Source organism: Malaclemys terrapin, chromosome 22 (assembly GCF_027887155.1).
Source record: "Malaclemys terrapin pileata isolate rMalTer1 chromosome 22, rMalTer1.hap1, whole genome shotgun sequence".
In the NCBI taxonomy this organism is placed as follows: domain Eukaryota; kingdom Metazoa; phylum Chordata; order Testudines; family Emydidae; genus Malaclemys; species Malaclemys terrapin.
This window is the reverse complement of record NC_071526.1, coordinates 750,121-769,411: the sequence shown is the minus strand read 5'-3', so window position 1 is coordinate 769,411 and position 19,291 is coordinate 750,121. Positions and strand designations below refer to the sequence as shown.

The 19,291-nt window shown below is 44.4% G+C and overlaps 1 protein-coding gene across 4 annotated transcripts in view; it reads right to left on the bottom strand.

Moving 5' to 3' along the window:
- The window catches only part of RLF (RLF zinc finger), a 102,466-nt gene that overhangs the window by 74,190 nt on the left and 8,985 nt on the right, over positions 1-19,291 (bottom strand). The window contains exon 3 of one of the 4 annotated variants that reach the window (XM_054011845.1): positions 16,858-18,799. The exons of the other annotated variants lie outside the window; for them this stretch is intronic. Within the exon in view, the coding sequence (XP_053867820.1) occupies positions 18,715-18,799 (85 nt within the window). The 3' untranslated portion in view covers positions 16,858-18,714. Of the gene's footprint in view, positions 1-16,857; positions 18,800-19,291 lie in introns of those variants that run through there. 4 annotated transcript variants of the gene reach the window in all.

Here is a 19,291-nt window from a genome sequence, read left to right as displayed (position 1 = left end):
CCAGAAAGAACGGAGTCAGAGTGTGCACAGAGGGTCAGGGGAAAGAGATGTGTTGACACTTAATACAGTCCAAGAAAGATTTTTAAGGCTTTCCTAGGAACAAGACTCCCATGATGCTTTGTAGTTAAGATGAAGCTAACTTTAGAGAACAGAAAGAACAGGAGTACTTGTGGCACCTTAGAGACTAACAAATTTATTAGAGCAGAAGCTTTCGTGTACTATATCCCACTTCTTCGGATGCATATTAGAGAACAGAATTTTACTCAGCAGTAACCCTTAGCATAATTTTCAAAAAATGTTGGAGATGTTTTAGCAATGTACTAAAAGCAAAATATAAAATGAACTGCAATGGCACAGGAACCTTCAAAATAGCCTAAAGTAAGAAGTGTGTACCAAAAAGAGAAAATAGATGAGGACCAGAATTATACCTAATGAAGGTGACAAAGGTATAACTGCCCCAAACTCATAGGGGAAGTAAGACCATCTGCAGTCTAGCCACAAACTGTCAGTGAACTATAGGAGAGGTATTCCTCAGCTGTTGCTAACTGTATACCTCTGGTATGTGGTGTCTTTACTGTTAATCAATAAATCCAATCAAAGCTGATTTATCCAAGGTTTGTTATTACTGAACTAATATAATATAATCAAAGTTAAATATGTTATCAATTATTAGTTATCAATAATTTGGCTACTGATCATTGATAATTATTGGCAATTGATAGAGGGTCAGAGTTGTGCCAAAAGATCAGGAGAATAGTCAGTAGAGTGGGCAGCTGCGGGTAATCCATTAACCATGCCTGAGTATTTGTGGGGGGTGGGGAAGAGGGAATGTTTGGCAGGAAAACGCTGAAGCGGTCTCCCAAGTCCTTAATCTTATAAAAACAATTTGAGACTAGAAAATTTAGAACAAAACAAAAACAAACAATAAAACCTGAACTATGAACATTAATAAAAACCATTTTTCTAAAAGTTTTGAAAAATGTATCACAGGGACGAGAGCATAGCAGCAGCTCTGACTTGGACCATGCAGCAGTGAGAAGGAATTGGAGACATGTGGCCCACTCCACTCTTCATCACCTTGGGCGAAACTATGAGGCAATGCAGGAATACATGTGCCAACCGCCAAACAGTACTACTTTCCAAAGCTCTGGCTCCAGGCCAGGGGTGGGCAAACTACGGCCCGTCAGCCATTTTAATCTGGCCCTCGAACTCCTGCTGGGGAACGAGGTCTGGAGCTTGCCTCGCTCTGGCACTCCAGCCGCGGAGCAGGGTCAGGGACTTCTCCACGTGGCTCCCGGAAGTAGTGCTATGTCCCCCCTCTGGCTCCTACGCATAGGGGCACCCAAAGGGCTCCATTCCGCATGCTGCCGCCGCCACCCCAAGCACCACCACCCCAGCTCCCATTGGCCAGGAAACGCAGCCAATGGGAGCTGCAGAGACGGCGCTTGTAGACTGGGGAGCGCGCAACAGAGCTGCCTGGCCACGCCTCTGTGTAGAAGCCGGAGGGGGGACATGCAGCTGCTTCCGGGAGCCACTTGAGGTAAGCATGCCTGGAGCCTGCACCCCGATCCACCCTCCTGCACCCCAACCCCCTGCCCCAGCCCTGATCCCCCTCCTGCACTCCAAACCCCTCGGTCCCAGCCCAGAGCGCCTCACCTCTCCCATAATCCAACCCCAATTTCGTGAGCATTCACGGCCCACCATACAATTTCTATACCCAGATGTGGCCTTCGGCCCAAAAAGTTTGCCCACCCCTGCTCCAGGCACATGTGCATAACCCTCAGTGGAATTCAATAGGGACCATCATTCTAAGAAGAATGGAGGTTATTCACCTGGTAAATGGAGTAGGAGATAGACTCTGCATATTCACATTCTTGGGGTGTGTTGACAGGTGCAGTTTGGACAGCGTAACCCAGCAACAGTGTCCATTAGATAGCCCCTCCTACCTCTCCCCTTATCATTCAAGCAGGTTCTGAGGGTGAGGTGTTGTTTGCAGCCTCAGTTTCTTCCATCACTACTGCAGAGTTAAGAACTAATTAGAAAACAATAAAAGAAGTGAAGATAGGCAGGAAGGGTGAATATGCAGAGTCCATCTCGAAGAACTCTGATTACAGGTAAGTAACCTCCATTTCTTCTTTGAGTGCCCTGTGCATATTTCAACTCTTGGGATAGTTTGGTAAACAATGTCATGGAATACTTCTCTCAAACAGCATCAGAGCTAGATGATGAATCTAAACCATAATGCTTCCTACAAGCATGGGTATATCTCCAAGTAGCAGCCTTGCAAGTCCAACAATTGGGACACAGACAGGCTAAAAAGGTAGCATTGCTCTAGGGGAATGCATTTTAATACTACAGAGGAGAAAATGGAAGAATTTTTATAAAACTTGCCTTTATGCATTGCATGACCCACCCAGACAGCAATTGGGCCAAAATAGCCCACTCCTTTCATAAGAAATGAAAAGTTTATGAGAGGCTGTAAAGTCTTTTGTCCTACTCAAATAGCAGGACAATGTTATTTTTTAAGCATCCAGCCTATGTAATCTAGATCAGTGGCTCTCAACATTTCCAGCCTACTGTACCCTTTCAGGAGTCTGATTTGTCTTGTGTCCCCCAAGTTTCACCTCACTTAAAAACTACATGCTTACAAAATCAGACATAAAAATACGGAAGTGTCACAGCACACTAGTACTGAAAAATTGCTTACTTTCCTCAATTTTACCATATAATTATAAAATCAATTGAAATATAAATACTGTACTTATATTTCAGAGAATAGTATATACACATCAGTATAAACAAGTTATTGTCTGTATGAAATTTTAGTTTGCACTGACTTTGCTAGTGCTTTTTATGTAGCATATTGTAAAACTAGGCAAATATCTAAATACATTGATGTACCCCAGGGAAGACCTCTGCGCACTCCCAGGGGTACCTGTACCCCTGGTTAAGAACCATTGATCTATATTCTCCCTTTATGAGTATGTAGTCTGGGAAAGAAAACCAGTAAGCTCACCAATTAATACAAACACAGATACTGCTTTTGGAAGAAATTTAGGATGCGGTGTAAGCATAACTTTATCCTTTTGAAGTACAGTAAATAATGGGTCTGCCAGAAGCATTTAACACTCTAATTCGTCTTGCTGATATGACTATTATGAAATCTGTTTTAATAGATAATTAAACAAACAAACTTGACAGTTTCAAACTGTGCATTCATGAACTGGGTCAACACCAAATTTAATTCCCAATGAGGGAATTGGGTCTCTTATTGGTGGGCACAAAAAATCAATCAATCTTCCATAAAACTTGTCAGAATTGTGTAAAACCACATTTATCATCTATGTGTTTACGAAACACTAATGCTACTAAATGAACTCTAGGTGAAGACATGGATAAACCCAGTTTTAAAATATAGCAAATACTCCAGAATACACTGAATAGGTGCCTGTAGAGGATTCATACTCTTTATCAGATTACACGTTTTATATTTAAAGCCACAGTATTTCCTAGTTGAGTACTTTGTAGAATTGTTTAACATACCTTGCACCTCTACAGTACAATGTCTTAAGTCTTATAGCTCATGCAGCTAGGTGTAATTATAGAGCAAGGGTAGTCAACAGGGAGACTATGGGCCAAATCCGGACTGCCAGACTCTTTTGAACGGACCACAAAAATCTTTTTATTTACTTATTTTTGTATTTCATCTGGAATCTGGACCTTGACTATACCTTGACCAAGAAAGTTGGACTGACAAAAAAAATAACTGATTACCCCTGCTACAGAAGATCTGGATGGTGCATATTCACCTTCAGTTGAGGCAGTAACTAACATCACAAGTCAGAATTTGTAATTTCCCTTGGAGGAGTAAAGCAGATCTCTATACCATTGTTGCCTGAGCCATACTGGAGCAACTAAGGGCATTTTAGCTGGGTCCAATCCTCCCTACTATCTTTTGAATTATCAGAAACAGGGGGAAGCATCCATCAGTCTGACTCCCCCAATTTAAAAGGAGCTCTTCTGAAACTGACAGATTCTCTTTGGTTACTCTTGAGCAAAAACAAGGACACTTGATATTGTGCCTTGTTGCAAAGAGATCTATCTCCAGGGTAGCCCAAAGACTAAGGAGGTCTTGAATTACCAAGTCCTTCAGTGACCACTCATGCTGCTGAGTCAATCTCTGCTGAGTAAACTCGTGAGCTCATTGCATTGCCCTGCTTTGTGCAGGGCAATCAGATAAATGCTGTGAGAAATACACCAGTCCTAAAGCTTTAATGGTCTCCTTGCAAAGTTGATACAAGCAAGCTCCCCACCGCCATTTGGTCAAGTAATGATTCGCTCTTGCATTGCCAGTGGCAACTCTCACCATTTTGTTCTGAATGCAAATCCTCAGAACTGACAAAAAGCTCTCAGCTCTGACATATCTAAGTTTAAACAATTCCTCAATGACTAATCTCTGACAGATTGGCAGACTGCACTCCCCATCTGCTTTTGGACATCTGAAATAACTGAAGTTTTCTTGAATGCTTGGTTTGACATTCTGAGATTCTCCCCTCCCCAATGCTGAAGAAGCCTTATTTTGAGTCTGGTATACAGTGTAATAAATTGAAGCCATTAGTCCAGTAGACAGAGCCTGTGATGGGGTGTACTTGCCCCACACTGGGGCAGAAGGGGTTAAGACAGCACTCTTCGCAGCAAAAGCCACGCCCCGCTTACCCTGCCGGGCATGCTCCAATTGCTGCTGCAATATAAAAGGGAGCAGCTTAGCTCAGTCAGGGCAGACTGCTGAGGAAGGAGGACGCACCTCGCTGGCTCCAGCAAAGGAGCAGCTGGGATCCAGATTACAGAAGCAGGAGATACCAAAGCCAAGGCAGGCACCCAGGTAGATTGCAGTCATCACCCAAGGAGCCCAGAGACTCCAAGGCCACCCCAACTTCAACTGCAGGAGTCACAGTAGGAAATAGCCCAGGGAAGGACTAGTCAGCATCCCTGCAGCAGTTGGCATATTGTGGGAGGATTCCCTGCTGACTTAGTGGCGAACCCATTGGACACTACCAGGGCCCTGGGCTGGGACTCAGGGGAACAGGGAAGGCCTGGGTCCCCCCATCCCATTCACCCCCATTGCGGGGGCAGCCCATCTAATCCCTCCTACTGACTCTGGCCCTTTGGCCATGCTTCCCCGCAGCCTAGGGGAGTCCTACTGACTCTGGCCCTTGGGCTGTGCAGCCCTGAGGCTGATGGCAGCCATATTCACTTTAACCAAAAGGCTACCACGCCCTTGCCTCACCCCCAGGGTGATGGGGTGTACTTGCCAAGCAACAGAGAACGCGGGCAATGGTCGTGACCTACTAAAAAGGACCCGAGCGAGGGGAGACCGCTTGTTAATCGCTGCAAAGCAAGATGAAGACCGACAAACTATTTAAGTGATTATTAGAGAACCAACTACAGACAAGACTGCAGCAACAGTGCCAAGCATAACTGATGCAGCAGATCACAGGGCAGCAGCAGCTGCTGATGCGTGAACTGGCCGACCAGCACCAGACTCAACAGGAGAGGCTGATGCAGCAAATGGCGCAACTGTTGCAACCCAGGGGGGCCCCTCTCCCCAACCAAGCAGGAGCAGATGCAGGACCCATACCCGCCAACCTCCCCATGCGACTCATGAAGATGGGGCCCCAGGGATGACTCAGAAGCCTTTCTGGTAACTTGAGACAGCAGCCACCACCGCATGGTAGCCACCCGCACACTGGGCCACCCTCTTGGTCCCCTACCTCATGCGCCCTGCCCAGTCCACATTCTAGAACCTACACACCCTACATGCTCTCGACTACGGGAAGGTAAAGGCCGCTATCCTAGACCAAGCAGGCATCAGTGCCAATACCTACCACCAGCACTTCCGCCAGGCACAGTCCTGGAGACGTGGGTATCGTTCCTGGTGGTGGTTAGACCCTAAAAAAAAAAAAAATGGTCGGGGGCCAAAGTGGTCCTCGAGCAATTCACCCAGATCCTCCCCAGCAGGGAAAAGGAATGGGTACAGCAGCATCGGCCAGCTACCCTCGCCGAAGCTGTAGAATTAAGGGAGAATTACCTGGTGGCAGAAGCCCCGGAGCCACAACCGCAGAAGCCAGAAATCCCGAGGGGAAGAAATGGTACAGCCAGAGGCAGCCCTCATAGCAACAAACTGGGGAGAGCACGGCGCCTACCCCGAGCCCTCTATCAGTTCAAGCCACAAAGAGAGGCGGCCAGCTGGCAGAGTATCAACCTGGAGGGAGGGAGACCCGCCGGGGGGAGTCCCCCCTCCAAAGACAGAAGCACCCACTGGAGGAAACCAAGACTGGTGCTATGAGTGCGGAGAGGAGAGGCACTTCCGCTGGGACTGCCCATACATGGACTGTAGCTATGATCGAGTATGGGTAGCCAGCCCAACAAAAAGACCCAGAGAAGCTCATGGTACCCCTACGGGTGAACAGGACCCTGACGCAGACCCTGGTAGACGCAGCCAGACTCTTATCCGGGATGGCGTGATCTCTATCCCCAAGCCGACTGGCACCGAGATACAGTTGCAATGCGTCCACAGAGATGTCTGCCTTTATCCGATTGCTAAGGTTAAGCTGGAGTTTGCCCAACACAACGCGGTCCTCCAGGTTGGGGGTTGCCCCCAAATTAGCCTACCCTGTGATCTTGGGCACTATTGGCCCTGGTTCAAGGAACTCTTAAGAGGTTATGATTGTCGAAACTCAGGAGGGGACAAGAAAGGGCTTCTGCAGAGAGGGCTACTTGGCTGACCAGCAGATCCCAACCCGGGGGAGGGCCCTTCCGACCATCTGGGAGCAGATGGTGGACCCTATCCTAAACCATGCCTGGGAACATGCAATGACCCCCAGCCCAGAAACAGGGGACAGTGCCTGTCACCCACAATGGCCCCGCTTTGAGATTCATAGGTTCCACCTCTACCGGTGGTCAAAGATCCCCAGACGCAGAAGACCTCTGACAGCTGCTGGTTCTACAAAGGCTACGGCATGATCTCCTCCTCCTCGGGAAAAAGACTACCGTCCAAAGGGTGGCCCGACAGTTCTCCTGGCCAGGTATCCATCAGGAGGTAAAGGATTACTGCGCTTCTTGCCTGGAGTTCCAGCAGGCTGGACCAAAGGAGATACCCAAGGCACCCCCAAGGCACCCCTCATCCCCTTACCTGTGATAGGGGTCCCCTTTGAACACACCGGCCTAGACCTGATAGGGCCACTGGAAAGGAGCAGGGTGGGAAACTGCTACATCCTGGAGATCACTGACTATGCCACTTGCTACCCTGAAGCCGTCCTTTTGTGGACAGCCACGGCACCTAAGATCGCCACAGAGCAAGTGAAAGTCTTCGCCAGGGTGGGGATACCGCGAGAGATCCTAACCGATCAAGGTACCAACGTGACATCCATCTGATGGCTGAAATCTGCCACTTACTCAACATCCGGGCTCTCAAGACCTTGGCATACCACCACTCCAGGGAAGTGGAACTGACTCTGGCCATTAGGCCGCACTTCCCCCTAGGCCAGGGGAGTCCTATTGACGCCGGCCCTTGGGCCACGCAGCCCTGAGGCTGAGGGCAGCCATACTGACTTTAACCAGGGGGCTACCATGCCCTTGCCCCACCCCCAGGATGACAGGGAGTACTTGCCCTGCGACACACCCTTATAGAGGTTTTGATGTAGCATGTGAACACTGCATAACAAGTTCCTGAATCTTTCCTCTGGTAATAATACACTGCCTCCCTAGAAATCTAGAATCACTCTAGAATGAAATTTGTGTTGGAAAAAGTAAGGATTTCACCTATTAAGGGGCCTAGCCTCTTGAATAAGGAAGATGTAAACTGAAGTTTGTAAGACCTTCTCTGGCTTTGAGAGGCCAAATCGTCTAAATAGGGATAAACCAAAAATACCATGCCTTCTTAAATGGGCTGCTACTGCAGATAGGCATTTGGTAAAAAACATAGGCACAGCGGGAAGGCCAAATGGTAGGACCTTGCTCTGAAAATGGTCTTGACCGAATGTATAATGAAGATACTCCTGGTGTGACGGTGTATAGAAACATGCATCTTTCAATCAGAACTGCAAACCAATCTAGGGTGGACAGAAAGAACAACAGGTGCAAGAATCAACATTCTGAATCGGAATTTCATGTTCTAATTGTTGAGTTTCCTTAGATCCAGTATTGACTGAAGCCCTTTTTTTTGGTATCAGGAAATATCAATAAAATCCATGGTTTCTGAATGCTCTTGCTTGTATCAGGGCACCTTTTTCTACTTTTACTCTCTACTTTTTATAGGAGGGATCCTTGAATAGGGAAGTGGGGAGGGCTGAACAGAAGAAGAGTATCTAATTGAATGGTATTGTGATGTTACATCCCATATTCTTTATTGAAATATGCTTATGATATGATAACAGATCTTACAAGACCCATCTTGCATTAAAATGTATCATTGGAAAGGTTAAAAGAACAGGAGTACTTGTGGCACCTTATGATACCTTATCCAATTTATATGGATGTATCATTTCTGTATCTAAAGTTACGAATACTGACTATGTAACAATTACAATTGACAGTGTACGTGGGAAACACCCACCCACACAACAGGCCATCAGCCAGAAATAATAAGTCTTTGAAGATACTCATCTCTCCTTCCTGGGACATTGCTTTGACACTACAAGGTCAGGTGGTCATGTCACTTGGTACTAAACACCACCTTGGACACTGCTGGTACTTTTCCATTGGAAACAAAGGCTTCCCGCCTTATGTAAATTCTATTTAAGGCTGGAGAGTAAAGCAAACAGGACTCTTCTCCATCACCTTCCTGCCTTAGGGAAAAAAAAAAAAAAAAACACTGCTGAAAGTACCTGAAGAGACAAAGGAACTGAGTGATGGGAAAGGCAAGGGCTGAGTCCAGACTAAGACAAGAGTCTAGTCTGTAAAGAGAAATAACTGGAACTCTAAACTACAGAAACGCTGCAACTTGCCTAAAACAACATTTAGAGTGAGAAATTACTTCTTGAAAGCAGTCTATAAGATCTTAAGCTTGGTATAAGTGTTTTGTTTTATTTGCTTGGTAATCTGCTTTGTTCTGTTTGCTATCCCTTATAATCATTTAATAAACTTATTTTTTGTTTATAACATAACCCAGATTGTGTAATTCATATCTGGAGGGGGGGCTGGGGAAAGAAGCTGTGCATCTCTCTCCACATTGAATTTTTATAAGCTTGTGCTGTGCAGATCTTGCTATACAGCACAAGACAATATTACTTTGGGTTAACTCCCCAAAAGAGGATGTGCACTTGAGTGCTGGGCAATTTCCTAGCTGAATCTCCCCATAGAAAGCTGCTGGCAGACTGTGTGATTCTACAGCTGGTGCATCCCTACATGTGTATGTGTGCTGCCAGAAGCCGGAGAGCATGATTCAGCAAAACAGGGAGAGGGAGGAGGCCAGGCTAGTGGAGTAGGCTGGCTCAGTGAAAACCCAGCACATCAGGTGGCATCCTGGACAGGAGGATTGGGGGTCCCACCCATCACAGGTATACGCTTCCTTTATCTCTAAAATCCACTTGCCTAAGGTGATGGACATCCATTCATAGTAGAAATGAGACAGGTCAAAAAACAGGTCAGGAAGTAGGTAATTCAGGAATTGGCTTGGAGCACTTGATTCTTACGTCAAACTTATGGCTTAACATTTGACAAAGAGAGCATAATCCAAGGATGCTTTATCTTCATTTGAGGTTTGAACACGCTCGCTGAGAATCATAGACTTTAAGGTCAGAAGGAACCATTATGATCGTGTAGTCTGACCTCCTGCACAAAGCAGGCCACAGAATCTCACCCACCCACTCCTGTATCAAACCCCTAACCTATGTCTGAGCTACTGAAGTCCTCAAATCGTGGTTTAAAGACTTCAAGATGCAGAGAATCCACCAGCAAGTGACCCTTGCCCCACACTGCAGAGGAAGGTGAAAAACCCCCAGGGCTTCTGCCAATCTGCCCTGGAGGAAAATTCCTTCCCGATCCCAGATATGGCGATCAGCTAAACCCTGAGCATGTGGGCAAGACTCACCAACCAGACACCCAGGAAATAATTCTCTGTAGTAACTCAGATCCCACCCCATCTAACATTCCATCACAGGCCACTGGGCATATTTACCGCTAATAGTCCAAAATCAATTAATTGCTAAAATTAGGCTATCCCATCATACCATCCCCTCCATAAACTTATCAAGCTTAGTGTTGAAGCCAGATATGTCTTTTGCCCCCATTGCTCCCCTTGGAAGGCTGTTCCAGAACTTCACTCCTCTAATGGTTAGAAACCTTGGTCTAATTTCAAGTCTAAACTTCCTGATGGCCAGTTTATATCCATATGTTCTTGTGTCCACATTGGTACTGAGCTTAAATCATTCCTCTCCCTCCCTGGTATTTATCCCTCTGATGACTTGTTGCTGTGAATATTTTCTTCTCTAGCCGTAACAAAAGATGAAGAAGACAGCAAATAAAATTATTTGTGTAACCTGAACATGGGACCAGGAGTCTCTCTTTTATAAGGCTGTAAAAGACTCAACAATCTTGCCACACCAACACTTTCATCAGTGGAACATTTCCCTTCTATTTCTTGATCTGTTGCACATAATCAGTTTGAGTCACAGGCTCTTCTTCCTCCTCTAGTAGCGTATCAGGCACTAGGATAGAAAAATGCTCTCCATGAAAAGGATGACTAGGTGAAGGCCAATATGACCAAGCCACCAAATGTGGCATATGCCAATCCTGCCAGCTACCAAACTCTGACACTGTCATTGCCTGTGGGGTGAGATAACTTTAGACTGCCTTCTGAGGCACAAAAGTCTTGATTAAAGCAGCTAATAGACCTCCGGAGCTCTGACCCAATCCAACCTTGGATCAGATAAAGAAATTATTGGAGAAGTGACCAATGACAGCATCTGAAGAACAAAACGAGGAGATGGGAGAACCTAATGGTGTCTTCAGGAAAAAAGGAATCTGAGGAGCTCTCTTATAAGAGAGAGATGGGAAGCTTTATCTTATTTCTAAGCATATTTTTAGATTTTTATCTATTTAAATTTTCAGTTGCAGGAAATTATGGATTGTCAGACTATTATTTAATGACAGTAGGCACAGCTTCAAAAAGTTAAAGCTTTATAAGCATTGAAACAAACTGTCAACACCATATGTGAAAATGTACAAACCAAACTAAGTTTTGAAGCAGAATTTTCTTATTTTGCCTATCTGTACATTTTGGTTATCGTTGGAAATATTTTTCATGGTTTGAGTGTACAGTGAAATCAATGTTTACAGACATTTACTGACTACAATTTAATCCTGTCAAGCCTACTTATGTTGCATCACTTAATCCTCAGATTTAATAGGCCTAGCTGCCAAGGCCTCCTGTAAAATAAGGGCTTGAAGTCTATTTAGTCTTTCTGTGCTCAGGACTAAAAGTGCTGCCTATTGCATCGTACCTAATTACTTTTTTTTTTTAATGTTACAGGTTACTACAAGTGGAAAGAGTGCTTCAAGTTGATTTGTCCTCATCAGCAAAAAAAGAAGTGGTTCAGTGGTACTCATCAGCTTTGTTGATTACGCCAAAGAGTTGTAATGAGGCACTGGTTAAGACATCAGCATGCAGCCAGAAATTGCTGGAATCCATCCACAAATGGTATGCATAGTTACATGACACAATTACATAACAATTAATTACAATCCCAAAGTAATTTTTTTTTTTAATTCTTGCATTTACTTTGGTCTTCATCATTTTTAAGCATCAATGAGAAGATAATTAGCCACTGAATCTTTTACACCATGGAGGACCTGGTTAAACACAACACTCAGTGGCACCTTACAAGCTGTAAGTGCTCTCAGACTAAATTTGGCATGGTTGGAGACAAAGTACATTGAGCATCAGGAAAATGCTGAAAATGCCAGGACAAGTGCCAGTAGGGGGAGAAACTTGCTTTGTACTAGGTCCCATGGCATTTGTGTTTCGAGAAGAACACCTGCTTCCTCTGCAGTAAGCCCACAGCCATCCATCAAGCACAGTTTTAACACAGGAGAAGCTATATTAGAGAGAACGTTGCATGGAAAGTAAAGTTAAGTAAGTGCATTGACCCAAAAGACACCCATGCATATGACATTGTGTATTACATCGAGTGCTACACCGAGAAAGTATAGTACCATAAGGTAAAAGCAATAGAAAAATACCAATTTTACAACTGCAAACTGTGCAAATCAGCTGGAGTTCATAAATTACCTTGCAGATGGGACAGGAATGTGGTGGTAATGGCCAATGCAGAAGCCAAGTACAGAGAAATATCTGTTTTGAATGGGATTGAGGAGGAACAAATGCTCAGCAGAAAGGCTTTGAAAGCACTTATTGAAGATGAATTGTAGGATATGGACATAGTTTTTAGCAATCCTATCCTCAGAAACAAATCACAGTGCATATCCTTAAAAGCTGCAAAAGATATCCACTATCAAAAGTGGAAGAAAGCACCAATGTCAACAGTAATATGAAGACTGTTTGCAGCTGTGAAGTTTTTATGGAAAAGCATTTTGTCCTGCAGTATGTGGATGCCAAACCTGAAACAATAATGCCACATGACCTGTATTACTACTTCAAGCAGTGCATCCGTGGTTGCAGTGACTTCAGCACCAGAAAGTATGATAAGCAAGTGGAATACAAGCCTGCCAACTTGTCACAATGCCTCATGTACTAGTGCTTGAATGAAAGCCAGGCTTCCAATACAACTGTGTGGCATATGTGTGATCTATCACAAGTGGCTGTTGGTTTAACAATTCATTCCAAAACCTGCAGCAAATTCCACAGCATTGGCTCCTCAACTGACTTCAACAAAGTACTCAACCTGGAGATTGCAGTCACAAATGAGGTTCTTCACCCCATGGAACTGAATGAAGGGTTGTACATTTCCCCAGACCTCACCAAGGGTAGGTTTATATTTTGTGCTGCCAATAACTTAGACTTCCTTGAATGTACAACAGATAAAGGTACCCTTCATGTTACTCTTGTGGTCTGCTATCAGGAGCATATTAGCAGGAACCAGTCCCAATCTCGAGTGCTGTCTGGACCAGCAAAGAACCATTCCCTGAAGGAGCTTCCTAACTCACTTTCCTACCAAGGTCCAAAATTTTTGAGCCAAGAAGTGCAGTGTTCAATGAAACATCAGTTAAACTGATTATAGAGCTTTTTACATTCACTAACCTTGACCTCTGTCAAGGCTGCTTCCCCACTCTGAACTTTAGGGTATAAATGTGGGGGCCTGCATGAAAACTTCTAAGCTTAACAACTAGCTTAGATCTGGTCCGCTGCCACCACTCCCAAATGTGCTAATTCCCTTCCCTGGGTAGCCTTGAGAGACTCTTCACCAATTCCCTGGTGAATACAGATCCAAACCCCTTGGATCTTAAAACAAGGAGAAATTAACCATACCCCCTCCTATCTCCCACCAACTTCTGGTGGATCAAGATCCAACCCCCTTGGATCTAAAAACAAGGAAAAATCAATCAGGTTCTTAAAAAGAAGGCTTTTAATTAAAGAAAAAGTTAAAAATCATCTCTGTAAAATCAGGATGGAAACTAACTTTACAGGGTAATCAAACTTAAAGAGCCCAGAGGAATCTCCTCTAGCCTTAGGTTAAAAGTTACAGCAAACAGAGATAAACACTCTAGCAAAAAGGTACATTTACAAGTTGAGAAAACAAAGATAAAAACTAACACACCTTGTCTGGCTGTTTACTTACAAGTTGGAAATATGAGAGACTTGTTCAGAAAGATTTGGAGAGCCTGGATTGATGTCTGGTCCCTCTCAGTCCCAAGAGCGAACAACCCGCAAAACCAAGAGCACAAACAAAAGCCTTCCCCCCACCAAGATTTGAAAGTATCTTGTCCCCTTATTGGTCCTTTGGGTCAGATGTCAGCCAGGTTACCTGAGCTTCTTAACCCTTTACAGGTAAAAGGATTTTGGAGTCTCTGGCCAGGAGGGATTTTATAGTACTATACATAGGAGGGCTGTTACCCTTCCCTTTATAGTTATGACAACCTCACTTTGTTATTATGCAAAAGTGTGATGCACTCCACAGGCAAAATTAAAAAAAAAAAAAAATCACTAAAAATGGCTTCAGCTAAAGAGACAGAAGACCTTTCCTCAAATGATCTGGACACCCAGGAAATATACTACACCATTTCAGGAGAAAGGTACATTTCAATATGGTCAGCCTTTACATCAGCATTACACAAGGTGCCAGAGTAAATGATTCTTGTAAGTATCATGCCAATCATACCTCCTAGCCCCACTGGTTGCTCAGTTCAGTTAATTTTCCTTATGCATCTGAAATGCATGCACAAATACGAGTTAACCACATACTACCTTGCAAGAAAAATGTTCCGGCAAGTGAATTGCTCAAAGAATTTCATCATTGCATGGTGTAATGAAGCTGCTGCCTCATATTGTTCAGTGGAATTTCTTCTTAGTTCCTATGAGGAGGCCGACACTAAAATTATCTTGCATGCCACCAACGTAACAGGGAGGTGCTAACTCTGGATTTTGGCACAAGACAGATGTTCTAGTGCTCTCTGAGAGATGCTACCAACGAGTTTCACAAGATTCCATATTTTTGCCTGGTTCTGAGGAACATAATCACTGTATATCCCTCAGGGTTTGGTCCTATCACTTGGCCCGTTAAAAGCTACTGTACTGCCAGGTTTCCACTCCACTTCAGGATGTGACATTACTGTAAGGCTGACTGGAAGGACCAAATTATCTTACTGGAAGCCATTTGATTCAGCCTCTGAAGATTCCTTCTCACTCTGAAGGTGCTTGGGAAAAGCTGAGACAGTCACTGATGAGGTCATAAATGTACTGGAGGCATTCATATGCAGTTTAACATTTGAAGACCAACATTACAACACTTGCAGAGCTATGCTGGTGGATGTTTTTCAAGAAGCAGACAAACGAAAAAATGCACCACCGACATAGGGTGAATTTATACTTGCCATTAGAAGGGCAAATTACCAAGCAACATAACACATCAGGGATGATTAAGCGCATCCAAAACTACCCTCCCCTATAAGGCATGAATGAGTTTCGGAGGGATGGATTTGTCACACCAGTTATGTGTGAAATACCATGTGGTCCCAAATCAATCCTTCAGTTAATCAAATGCTTCTGTACAAAGACCAGATTCTCACTACCCTGCAAATGTCTGGTCAGCAGCCTGCCTTGTACGGAGAGTACAAGTGCAGCGTGGATGAGGATCAGTGTGACTGTGTGTCTAGCAGTGGTGACCTACTGATTATGACTTTGATGAATAAGTGTTTTCAGTCCTACATGTCACGGACAACTTCCCTAGGATTAGCCAAAAATCAATGTGGTTTTTTTAGGTAAGCGAAGTATACTGGTATTAAATTTCCTAGAATATATTGTTAGGATATAGATATTCAGGCCTGTCTGCAAAAACCTATACTTTAAAAATTTAGGTGTATTCTTATCACTAAGCTAGTTATAGAGGTATAAAAGAAAGAATCAAAAGCACTGTCTGTCTGTGTAAGAGCCTTCTCTTACTGTGACAGTCTGAGGCCGTGTTAGGCTAAGGCCTTTGGCTAAGTAGCAGAGGCAGCCATAAGCTGGGAAGTGTATGGTCACATTCCAAACTAGTCCCATTGAAATAAGGTGCTATTGGGCTGTTAGGAATCCAATCCTGTCCTGATAACGCCTATCACCTCCAGAGAAAGGGCAGAGCCTAGAAGATGTAAAAGGAAACTTAAGTTTGATAGCATCCTGTCTGGCAAGAACTCACTTATGAATAGCTGGGATGTGAAATCCTCATTTCTTTGTTGTTCTATCACTGTAGTCCCCATTTCCCTATTGTTAGTCTGTATAATCTCTGTCTCGTTCTGTAATTGTTTGTCTGCTGTATAATTAATTTTATTGGGTGTAAACCAATTAGGGTGGTGGAATATAATTGGTTAAATAATTATGTTACAATATGTTAAGATTGGTTAAGGTATAGCTAAGCAGAACTCAAGTTTTACTATATAGTCTGCAGTCAGAGGAAGTAGTGGGGAGGAAATGGGAACAGGGACACAGACAAAGCTCTGTGGTGTCAGAGCTGGGAAGGGGGATACTGAGGAAGGAAACTGGAATCATGCTTGCTGGAAGTTCATCCCAATAAACATCAAATTGTTTGCACCTTCAGACTTCGGGTATTGTTGCTCTCTGTTCATGCGAGACGGACCAGAGAAGTGAGAGGGTGAAGGAATAAGCCCCCTAACACATATCTACCTAACTGTTCTAGGTTTGTCATGTTTGGTATCACTGTTTTCGTGGGACAAAGAGCTTTCAAATTATACCAAACTCAGTACAATGTCGTTGGAAATGGGTTATCAAAATTTCCACCAATTGTAGGACATGGAGCTGGGGAGAAAGGGATTAGGGGGATCAGTGAGCATGTCCCCTCTGCCACGTGGCAAAGGTTGACACCATTGAAATTATGATTATGTAGATTTTTGTGAATCAAATGACACCCCCACTTACCTTTCATTCATTAACTTACCCATAAAATGAGATTTTATTACATTACCCCCCTAGACTGAATAAGATCCAATGGCTAAAAGTTGACCGTAAACAAATTCAGATGAAATAAGATGTACATTTTTAACAGTGAGAGTAATTAACCTTTGGAACAACTTACCAGTGGTTGCGGTGGATTCTCTATTATTGGAAATCTTTCAATAAAGATTCGTTTTTCAAAAAGATATGCTCTAGTTCTAACAGGAGTTATTTCAGTGAAGCTCTAGTTTAGGGCCTACGTTATATAGATCAGACTAGATGATCACAATGGTCCATTCTGGCATCAAAATGTATGGGCTATATGAATGCTTAGCTTGCAAGCAGGCTGAGGTGTAAATCTACCCCACACTAGCCTCCCAGACACTAAGTATCCATGTAGATCCTGCTACTACACACTAAAAGTTCCATAGGTGCTTTGATCTAAGCACACTACAGAATGTTTGTGGCAGCAGGTTCCACACAGACACTTAGTGCACGTGAAGCTAACATGAGGTAGAGTTATACCCCTATTTACCAAGAATTAGGTGGTCATACAGACAAGACCTATAACTCAGCCAAACCTGAACAAAGTTTCACAGGACATGCAAAAAGTACATCTCTATCCCCAAGGATTTATTCCTGCATCATCTCAAAGACCAGTTGCATACAATTGGTGTGTTGACACCTTCTCAAAAAAATTTCAAGAATATTTTATAATGAAACGTGTTAAGAGAACCTATAGGACCGCTACCAGCTCCCCATATAATTTTTAAGGCTACCTGCAATATTTAGACCCATTCTCCTTCCATCTACAATCCTGGCTATACTTTCAGCAGCAGATAATTACTTTCAGTTCTCATTTTCTAATGAGAAAAATATCAGGAGCCCAATGAGATCACTTCATATGGTAAAAACTAGAGTGGCCACAGGGCAAACAAAGTTGCTGAAAGAACAGTTGGGCTCCTGGTAGAAGGGGCACTTTCAAATTGCTATTCCCTCCCTGATTCTTCCCTCTTATATCCTGTTACTTCCCTTCTGTATTCCTCTTCCTTTCTCCATAGGGAAACTTCACTTTAAAGCAGCCTAGTTGTTGCTGAGTAGTACAGCTTGGATGCAGAGGGAAATAAGTTATTCCGGTGGTTCTCAAACTGTGGGTTGGGACCCCAAAGTGAGTCACAAGCCCATTTTAATGGGGTCACCAGGACAGGCCTTAGACTGACCCCAAGCCTGACCCCACCACCCAGGGCTGAAGCCCAAGCCGCAATTCCTGGGGCCAAAGCCCAACGGCTTCAGCCCGGGATGGAGGGGCTTGGGCTCTGGCCCCCGGGCTCGGGTGAGCTCAGGCTTCGGTCCCCACTCCTGGGGTCATGTAGTAATTTTTGTTGTCAGAAGGGGGGGTCACAGTGCAATGAAGTTTAAGAATCCCTGGCTTATTCCTTTTGAAGCACCACTGCTAATGATCCTCCTGCAGCTGCATTTCAAAGCTATTTCTCTGCAGCCTAGTCATTCCATTCAGCAGAGAAAAAACAGGAAAGGATGGAGGTAAAGGCCAAGAGGGGTAAATAAGGCTTTAGGAGACAAGTCTCTACAGCTATTCTACTGAACAGGGAAGTCAAATTAAGAGAAAATATTCTCTCTATTTCAACCTCCCACCTTTACCCATTCACAACACAGCTGGCACAGTGATTTGCCAGATTCTTTATGGTGATGAAATCCCAAACCTGGAGATCTGAATATTGATGCATAGCTATTATATTGTTTTGGAAAAAATCCACGTCCACACCAGACTAAGCCCTGGTCTACCCTACAGGATTAGGTCAAATTTAGCCGTGTTAGGTCTAAGCAACCCCATTCCATCAACCTAAAGGGCTCTTAAAATCGACTTCTGTACTCCTCCCCGATGAGGGGAGTAGTGCTAAAATCGACCTTGCTGGGTCAAATTTGGAGTAGTGCGGACACAAATCGACGTTATTGGCCTCCGGAAGCTATCCCAGAGCGCTCCAATGTGACCATTCTGGACAGCACTTTCAACTCTGATGCACTAGCCAGGTACACAGGAAAAGCCTCGGGAACTTTTTAGTTTCGTTTCCTGTTTGGTCAGTGTGGCGAGTTCAGAAGCACAGGTGACCAGGCAGACTCCCCAGAATTGCAAACGAGTTCCAGCATGGAGCAAACAGGAGACACTGGATCTGATTGCTGTATGGGGAGAAGAATTTGTGCATTCAAGAATTTGAACTCTGATCAAAAAGAAATGCTAATATGTATGCCAAAATCGCACAGGGCACAATGGACAAAGGCTACAACAGGGGCACACAACAGTGCCGCGTGAAAGTCAAGGAGCTCAGGCAAGCCTACCAAAAGACAAAGGAGGCAAACGGTCGCTCTGGGTCAGAGCCCCATACATGCCGCTTCTATGATCAGCTGCATGGCATTCTGGGGGGGACCCTATCACTACCCCACCACTGTCCATGGACACCTGCAAGGGGCGAGTCTCACACAACACAGAGGAGGATTTTGTGGATGAGGAAGAGGAGGATGCGCAGCAGGCAAGCGATGAATCAGTTCTCCCTGGCAGCCAGCACCTTTTCATCACCTGGAGCCAATACCCTCCCAAGGTGGGATCCCTGACCCTAAAAGTGGAGAAGGCACCTCTGGTGAGTGCACATTTGTAACTACAGTACAGGGTTT